The sequence below is a fragment of the Eptesicus fuscus genome, chromosome 5, assembly GCF_027574615.1.
Source record: "Eptesicus fuscus isolate TK198812 chromosome 5, DD_ASM_mEF_20220401, whole genome shotgun sequence".
NCBI lineage: Eukaryota > Metazoa > Chordata > Mammalia > Chiroptera > Vespertilionidae > Eptesicus > Eptesicus fuscus.
In genome coordinates, this window is record NC_072477.1 from 10283094 (window position 1) to 10292138 (window position 9045).

At 49.7% G+C, this 9045-nt stretch overlaps 1 protein-coding gene across 2 annotated transcripts; it reads right to left on the reverse strand.

The window, feature by feature from the left end:
• Positions 1–455: 455 nt before the first annotated feature.
• Positions 456–8842, reverse strand: CALM1 (calmodulin 1). 2 transcript variants are annotated; one of them, XM_008148420.3, is made up of 6 exons: positions 8560–8842; positions 5660–5690; positions 4582–4725; positions 2137–2243; positions 1565–1700; positions 456–1394 (listed from the first exon to the last, which is right to left on the reverse strand). In XM_008148420.3, the coding sequence occupies exons 1-6, from the start codon at positions 8560–8562 to the stop codon at positions 1366–1368; spliced, it is 450 nt and encodes a 149-aa protein (XP_008146642.1). In that variant the 5' UTR covers positions 8563–8842; the 3' UTR covers positions 456–1365. The 2 variants fall into 2 exon arrangements, with proteins under 2 accessions (XP_008146642.1, XP_054571810.1); XM_054715835.1 differs by lacking the exon at positions 8560–8842 and adding an exon at positions 6586–6636.
• Positions 8843–9045: the final 203 nt, after the last annotated feature.

Sequence of the window (9045 nt, forward strand, 5' to 3'; positions counted from 1 at the left end):
AGAAAAGTGACTACTGCTTCTACCACACACAGCGAGGACTGAGTTACAGACACACTAAATCATGTCTCTTGCACAGATGGTCTCTAGTTACATAAAACAGGTAATCAGCAGCACAACTGAGACGAACCCCTAAATACATGCTTGAGAGAAAGTGGGTTTTTTCCTTCATTAAGAGCTCTACTGTCTGAATAATAATTAAGTTACCATGAGTCACTGTCCCCCCCTCCCCCCGGGTGAAAACACAATAGACCTACATGTCCACAAACATGATGCAGCAGTCGGAATTTGCTTGGTTTTAGGCGAGGTCTCAGCTCGGAGGTTGGTGCTGGGATGGCGGGAGGGAGCGGGGGAGGGAAACCCAATGCCGGGCTGGGGAGTTCCAGGTGCACTGGGCCTCCCCCTCCAACTGCCTTGTCCCCGTTTGGATCTCAGCTTTACAAAGCATTTAACACCACTTTAAGTTAATGGTCTTTTTATTGGAAAAAAAAAAATAAAATAAAAAGACTAGCATTTACACAACTTGGAATGGACGTTAAATTGTGATTTCTTGAACAGCAATGTTGATGGTTGTGCTGAAGTCCACAGCCACAGCCTACCTCTGCTGGCTCCAAGTCACGGTTCAGGAGGTTTTAAAAACAGAGAGTCCAAAGATGCTCCCTTGGTAAAAGTTTCTTTTTTAAAAATTTGTGTGAATGGTGACAGCCTGACACCCATTTCGCTCTAGCACAATGCAGACAATGCTAAACCAACGCACGTGGGCATGCCAACCAGGATGCCTCACCATCACCACGGGTCGGGGCACATGGAAGTACAAGAGGGACCGTCATCCTGCTAGTGGGGCTACGTCTAGACAGTTTATCCTTCACCCATTTTTCTACACAACATCCTGAGGTAAACCAATTTGAAATGCGTTTGCTTTCAGCAAACCGACTATGACAATTTCTACTAACAAACTGAACTAGAACCCATTTAAATAGGCTTTGAATTTGTTTTTTCGTTTTTCGTTTTTAATACAAATGCCTGACTGTGCTCAATTGTCAAGCTGCATGCATGAAAAACTGGCCAGCCCAAACAGTGTATTAATCATTAGCAAATGGAACTGCAAGGAGTCCACTAAGTGCTTCCTTATCGTTAAGGTAGTACGAGGATTTATACTGTAAAACGGATGTGTAGCTTGATCTTTAGGGGACAGGACCACCAACCAATACATGCAGATTTTTTGTGTGTGTGGACAGAAGGTACTTTTGACATTCAGTTTTGCTATATAGAAACAGAATGAGTAAATGATTTTTTTTTTTTTGCAAGAGGTAAGTAAAAGATTCAATTTGATTCTTCTAGAGGAGGGGAAAAGTTGAAAGTAGGTCTTCATTTTGCAGTCATCATCTGTACGAATTCTGAAAAGACAAATAGTCATAACTCAGTTATCTTCAAAAGCAGCTGTATGAACCCACCATCTCTGCGTAAAAAAAAAAAATTAGTGCATGTCTCACAAAACAGTTAACTTGTTTATAGATTCTGAAGGGAAGACTCTTAAGAACTAAGCTAAAGAAACGCAGTGTTTTACCTTCATAGTTGACTTGTCCATCTCCATCAATATCTGCTTCTCTGATCATTTCATCTACTTCTTCATCTGTTAGTTTTTCTCCTAAGTTTGTCATGACATGACGTAGCTCTGCCGCACTGATGTACCCATTGCCATCCTGTGAACATTCAGCAATGGTTAGCAATCGGGGCTGATAGTGGGTCAGTGTGGGCAAGCAGGGTCTTTGACGTAATCACGCCCTCTCAAGTTACTGCCGACTCTGCTCTCGTCGACAATTCTCCGATCTCCAGTCCCCTCCTCTACCCACTATGTACATGCAAGTCCGCGAGGGCAGAATACACAGGGGGGTTTCAGAAACTAATAGAAATTGAGAGTAACAATCAAGAAACTTGGTTCAAATTTTCTCAGGTACTTATTATGCTTTCTCTTACTGGATAAGGTTACTGCAATAAGTCGGATTATTTGAAAGTGAGATTTCAGAGGTTCAGACAGTTAGGTAAGTGTCCTTAACTAGAACAGATTGTTGAAGCTTTTAGCAAGGAGAGAAAAAAAGCAGTACTTAAGTACCATCTGCAATGCAGATGCAGGATTACCTTGTCAAAGACTCGGAATGCCTCGCGGATTTCTTCTTCGCTGTCGGTATCTTTCATTTTTCTAGCCATCATAGTCAAAAATTCTGGGAAGTCAATGGTGCCATTGCCTCAAATGCAAACAAAAAGCTCGTGTAAAATAAGTGCTCCAGCAATGCTCCCCTGCAGTAATAATTTTAGAACCACTTTATGGAATTGGTAAGCGCTTGCTAGGACAAACTGGTGAATTATTTTATTTGGTTGAACCATTTATAGGTCTAAACTGTTGCAACACTTCACAGGGCGATTTCACATGATTCAAATTAATGATCAATGCCCTGGACAGCATTTAAGAATGCAAAGGAAACTGCATATACAGAACCTTGGCCACTGAAGGGGGTTGTTGGGTTCAGGAGAAAAAAGCACACAGCACTGACGGCTGACTCTTTCCACTCCCAAGGGAAGCATTCCAGATTGTCTCTCCCGCACTCCCCTCCCGCCCCCGCTCCAAGTTAGGGCAATCAGTGGGATCCAACTCTGCCTTGGCTAGTGGTGCTGGTCCAGGCCTAGATTTGGGCCCCCAGGGATGAAAAGGATCAGGAGGGGGACAGACTGACTTGATTATGCCATGGACCATAAAGCGTTAGAAAGTCTTCTCCAGGGGGCATTTCTCAGGCACGTTATGGTAAGTCACCTAATCGCTTTCTCTCCACTCGGTATCTTTATTTCCCATTAAGGGCAAAACTCAGAAGTGTTTTCACAGCTCAGACCATTAACATTAGAAAACTGTGTCAAAAGAATCTGTTCTGTGGCCAATATTCCAAATAACCCCTCTGAAACGAAGAGTTAGATGAACACGCCAGAGACAAACCACTCGATTAACAATGTAACTTGAGCCCTAACCGGTTTGGCTCAGTGGCTAGAGCGTCAGCCTTCGGACTCAAGGGTCCCAGGTTCGATTCCAGTCAAGGGCATGTACCTTGGTTGCAGGCACATCCCCAGTAGGGATTGTGTAGGAGGCAGCTGATCAATATTTCTCTCTCATCAATATTTCTAACTCTCTATCCCTCTCCCTTCCTCTCTGTAAAAAAATCAATAAAAATATATTTTTAAAAAAACAAACAATGTAACTTGAATTAAGGGGAAATAAAGTTAAACTAGAAGAAAAAAACTTTAGGTCAAGCTACTCATTTTCATCAGTACTTTTAAATCAACAGTAATTCAACAGATCCTTTCAAGTTCTTTTGGCCTCCAAAAATGGAAAGCATTATTGATATTCATGTAAGTCAATAATAAGTATTTAGCGTGCTCACAGCCAAGCTGAGATGCGTGTCCTTAGGCATCATCATGTTTATTCACTGTGAATACCAGATTCTGTCTCCAGGACCTCACACTACACCCCCACCCCTTGTTCCATACAAATCTCGGGGAGCCTAATATACTCTGCCAGCCCCCAAGCTCAGTTTCCCAGGGTTTACAGGAGAAAATAGATCACCTTAGCAAACAGGAGAGAACTATGCACAACCTCTTTTTCCAAAACAATATTAAGGCTGAAGACAGTCTTTAGAAGTAGTTTGAATGGGCTAAAACCATTGTTAAAGAGTTTAACCAGAACCCCTGCTTCTAAATGTATGTGACACGTCTGACTCAACTTTATCACCTTTCAAAACCCTATTTTTAAATGACTACTATCAAGTCAATCATCTAGCAAGTAGTCCAGACCCAAATTCTTCTCATGTACTATGTTCTACAATGTTGTGTAGTACATTTACTGTACACGTATATATATATGGTTTTTTGGAGGGCGTGTCTCAAAAACCGTTTACTGATAGAAGCAAGCAATAAAAGATCTATTGCCCACTGTTCTAGAACTCAGAAGACGATGAACAATTGGTGACCAACTGCTATAGGGGTTCTTGCTTGTTCCTTCCTGCCCCATGCCTTATACATCCTCTCCTTCTGTTAGATTCTGCAGATCTATTCCCTACAGTCCATCATGACCCCACACCTCCAAGCCTCACAAGGACTTAAAAATTCTCTTCAATAAACACATCTACAGCTCACACGGTATCCAATTCTGTTAGCGTCTAACAATGCTCTTCACCCACTGCACTTAAGGGATTTTTCTCCTCCTCTTAGAGACAGTAAGCTTTTGAAAAAGGTCGATGGCTATTTGTCTTTTACTTCCCCACAGAACTCAGTGCAGACTCATGGGCCAGTTGATCAAGGACCGAGCTGTGGGTCACGGCAGGTAGAAAAGAACAATACAGTGATCCGATCCAGGAAACATTCTAGCCAGTGAGCAGGGCAAAAGGCAGGCCCATAATCTCCTATTTACATTGTCAGTGGCCAGAAGGTAACCACAGAAAAGATCTTTGCACGTTTGTTTCGCTGTGGGACCTGAGAGACGATCTCGTAACATGTTTGAACTTGAATGAACACTGGTGCTCACAGTTCTAAAGCCCTTACCATCAGCATCCACTTCATTGATCATATCCTGCAATTCGGCTTCTGTTGGGTTCTGACCCAGTGACCTCATGACGGTGCCAAGTTCCTTTGTTGTGATGGTCCCATCGCCATCTTTGTCAAATAGGGAGAAAGCTTCCTTGAATTCTGAAAACAAAAGTTTACCTTTTAGAACGAATGTCTTCACCCAAGCCAGCCGCCACGCGCACTTCCCTGGGGCTTGCCAAAGCAAGCGGTCCAAGGTGTGCAAGCGATCCGAAACTGCCTGGCTTTACCTACTGAAATAAAGACTACAGCAGTCCTGTTGGACTGGCCTCTATACAGCAGACCATAGAGCAAACACTGCTCCTGTTAACCAGCTCTGTAAAACCACAATATTCTCACATTTTTAAAGAAGGCTAAGCTTGAACGCACTGAAATGAGCCCCACGTCCAAACTGACAAGTGGAGATTGGTCTGTGTTCCCTTAAGGCCCCTTCCTTCCTGTTAAAACTTCTACAGCCATAAGAACGCCTTGTTTTCCTAGCAACCTGTCGGCTACTAAAATGTGCATTCCAGGCAGCCAATGTGTTCTCTCTACAGGGTGCTCAGAAGATTCCAAAGGCATTTCTGGTTTCCTAAGGAGAAACCATCCCCAAAAAGTCCTCCAGGGAATATTAAAATCTAAACTAAAACAACTCCCTTCCCAATTATTATAATGGTCCTAACACTCATTTTCACCCATTCCCATAGATTTTAGAATAGCAAGCACAGGTTTTCAAAGGTGGATTACTAAAAGACCTGTGACATAAAAATTCTAAACTACACGTCTGAGGAGTAAACTCAGCACAATCTCATTATATACAAAACCTCGCACCGTGAAACATAGTGGGCTACCCCAGAGTGTAACAAATGGATATTCTTAGTTCTGCGTCCTTTCACTTTATCTCCAAAATACTGGCGAGGAGTAGCATCTCACCTAAATATTTCTGCTTGTTTTCATTTATATAGATTCTTAGGAAACTGTTCATATTATAGGGGAGACGGGACTGACGGATGCCTAGCTCTGGCCTACTAGGGACTTCCTGAAGCCATGGACTTACCAGCAATCTGTTCTTCAGTCAGTTGATCAGCCTACATGGAGAAAGAAAAGGTTGTAATTCAATCTACAACACTGAGATCAACACTGCTGCTCCAATTACACTTTTAATCGTGACCTTTTGTCAATATTTAAAATATGTCAACCGTCTGAAGACTTTAGCACAGTTATTTAATGAAAACAAAAATAAAGAAAACTCTTGATGCTATTAAAAAAAAAAAAAAGGATGACAAGGAAGTGACAGCTCCCTTCAGGTTTTCCTTTCCGGGCCTTGGGCTGTGCGCTGTGAGGTCTAACTAGGAAGGGTCAGCTCATAACTTGAAAAATGGCACCTCTAGCGGCAAAGGGTCCCACCGCACAGGCTGCAGCCGCAGCAGCGGGCGCTGGGAAAGAAGGGCGCCACCTACTGCACCAGGCGCCGCAGTCCCCGCTTCCGCCCCAGCAGGGACCTGGCCTGACGTCGCTGTCCCCGCAGCCAGGATCTCGGATGTGTCCAGGGGCAGGCTTTTAGCGCACCTTGCGCATTGCTGCGGGCACTCCAAATCTCCAAACTGGCGTTACATAATGGCACTGGGTTGGATTAACGGGCTTTTATGTCCATTTTATGAGATACAATTAAGAGGGGAAAATAAATATACCGCAATGGGTTATCCCGCTAACTTCATTTCCATGTAGTAAATGCTTTCAATCATTTATATTAGGCAGTTATTCGCTAAAAGTCCAACATTCACAATGGCTAATGCCCTCTGTCAAATTATCCTGACTCAGAAGCCAGGAAGGGAGGGGCGGGGGGGGGGGGGGGAATGGAACCTCCGATAAGTGAGCTGTTACAAAACTGCAAATACGAAGTGCACCGAAAACTACACAATTATGAGACTAGACCCCCTCTTTTCTGGAGAGGAGGGACTCTGCTGGAGGGCGTTTACCTACCTGAGAGATGACAACGGAGCTGCGCACAACGAACATTTTACTGGAGGTGGTAGTGGGCACGGAGGTGACTCTCACGGCAACATGGAACCTGCATCTCCAGCCAGGGGCATTCGAGAGCTCAAGGAGAGCTAATGTGTATTTTTATTTTAATGAAGGGCACCTAATGAAGCCAGCCACAAAACAGGTCCGAATAGAAAGCTGACGGTGGTAAGTTTATTCTAACTCTTAAAGGAAAACTTTCACAAATAGGAACGGTGTTCCAATATTATTGAAAACTTTTTTTTTTTTCGTATTCGAATGGAGTCTTCTTCCTTTCTCTACCCTAGTGACTGCCTAATAGGTTTTCTTTCTACCGAACGAGGGAGACACGGTGATTTATGTAACGCCAGAGCAGCGTCTGTCTTGTACAACAGGAAACGGCTGCCACACCTCGAAAGAGAAGCTGTCACCCTTACCGGGGAGCACAATCCCACCACGCGGCAGGACTGTCATGTACGAGGGGTTATGGAGAGCACCAGCCTTCCTCGACAAAAAAAAAAACAAAACATCGCCCAATGGCACTGGCCTGAGGGACAAGGGTGCCCCGAAACTGCCAGAGGGCCGTCTCCCCTACCCAGCCACGCCAGAGAACGCTGTGGGTGATGTCAGCCCGGCGCAGGGAGGAAGGGGGCTGTGAGAACACACCCAGCGAGGCGCACAGGCGCATCTGGCCAGCGAGAAGCTGCAGAGAAAGCGGAAATGTCGAGGGCATCTCCCTGCGGACCGGGAAGTGGCGCCGAGCGGGGAAACGCAACGCGAGGGGCCCGGCAGGGGCGCGTGCCCCAAGGGCAGGCGAGGAGGGGGCAAGGGGATGGCCCCCCGCGCGGGAGTGGGAGAGCCGCCCCTCACCAGCCGCGGCGACCTCCCACTCCCAAGCCCGGACTGCACGGCGGGGAGCGCAAAGCCCGCCCCGCGCCTCCCACCCGCTTCAGCTCCCCCAGGCGGTGAGCCCGCCGCGCCGCCTCCTCCCGGAGCAGAAACTTTGCGTCTCTAATGGAAACCGAGCCCCGCGCCAGCTCCCTCCTCCCCCATCCCCCCCACCTCCACCGCCCCAATTAGCGCTAACCCAGCGCCTGCCTCCCGCGGGAAGGGGCCTCCGGGTGTACCGAGGCTCCCGCACGCCTTTACTGCCGCCCGGGGGTGTGGGGTGGGGGGGGGGGGTCTGCTGGGGTGCGAAACGGAGAGGCAAGTGCCGGCCACACCGCAGGGCCCCGCCCGGGCGCAGGGCGGCCGGCCCGCCGCTTCCGCCCTCCGCCCCCTACCCCCCCCCCCGCCCGCCTTCCTGCCCCCACCCCACCCTTCCCCGGTTCCTTCCTTCCCAGCCCACGCCCGCGCCGCGCCCCCCGGGAGGTAGGAGGGAACAGCGGCTGAGAGATGGTGCCCAGCGGGGTAGGCTGGTGGGAGGGCGGGGGCAACACTGACGGCGCCCCCCACGCCCGGGCCGGAGCAATGTGCGCCACCCGCTCGCCCCGGCCCATTCATTCTCCCGGGCCCGCTGGACCCGCCGCCTCCGAGCCTGGGGAAAGGCGGCAGGGTGGAGGGGACTAGTGCCCGGCCCCGCCCGGCTCCCCCACCCCCCGGGGCCCCGGCCGAGGCGCGGCGCTGCGGGCAGCCCGGGTGCGGCGCGCTGGATGCAGTGGTGCGGGGCTGGGGGTGGGGACGGGAGGGGATGCGGAAGCCCCGCGCAGCGGGAGTCAGAGCCCCTGGAGGACCAAAGTTTAAACGAGGATCCCTGGCCGAAGAAACTGACATGCAAATCCGAAAGGTATCCGTTTTAGCCGCAACTGCTGCGTAATGCCCGGGAAAGAGAGGGGAAATCCCCCCCCCCCCAAAAAAAAAGACAAACGAACAGCAAAAAAAGAATAAACCCTAAAAATTTGTTTAGAAATCATGGGCAGGCAGCGGCTACGCCGGCATTTGCCATCCCCGACCTACCATGGTGCAAACGGAGGGAGGAAGCGCAGAAGGACCGAGGGAGGTGGCACCAGCGCGGGGCTGAGACGGCGGGAGCCTCCGCTGCTGCTGCTGCCGCCGCTGCTGCTAAGGCGCGGTGTGCGCTGAGCGCTGTGCTGAGCCGCTGCCGCTGCCGCCGCCGCCTGCGCCGCCGCCCGACTGCGAGTAACGGCGCCGCGCCGCGAGACTCCCAGCACGAATGCCGAAGCGCGACCCTGCGCTCGCGGGATATATACGGCGCTCGGTATCCCTCCGCCGCCGCCGCGCCGCCTCGCTCCGAGCCGCCGTCTCGCTCAGCGCCGCGGCGAAGGCCGGGCCTTGCCCGCCTGGCCCCGCCCCCGGCGCGCCCGGCCGCCCCCGCCGGCCCAGGCTCGGGGAGAGGTGCGGAGGTACCGGGCAGGCTCGCTCCGGGCCGTGGCAAGGACCGAGCGCCTGCATAGTGCGGCCCTGGGCTTCAGAAGCCGGCCG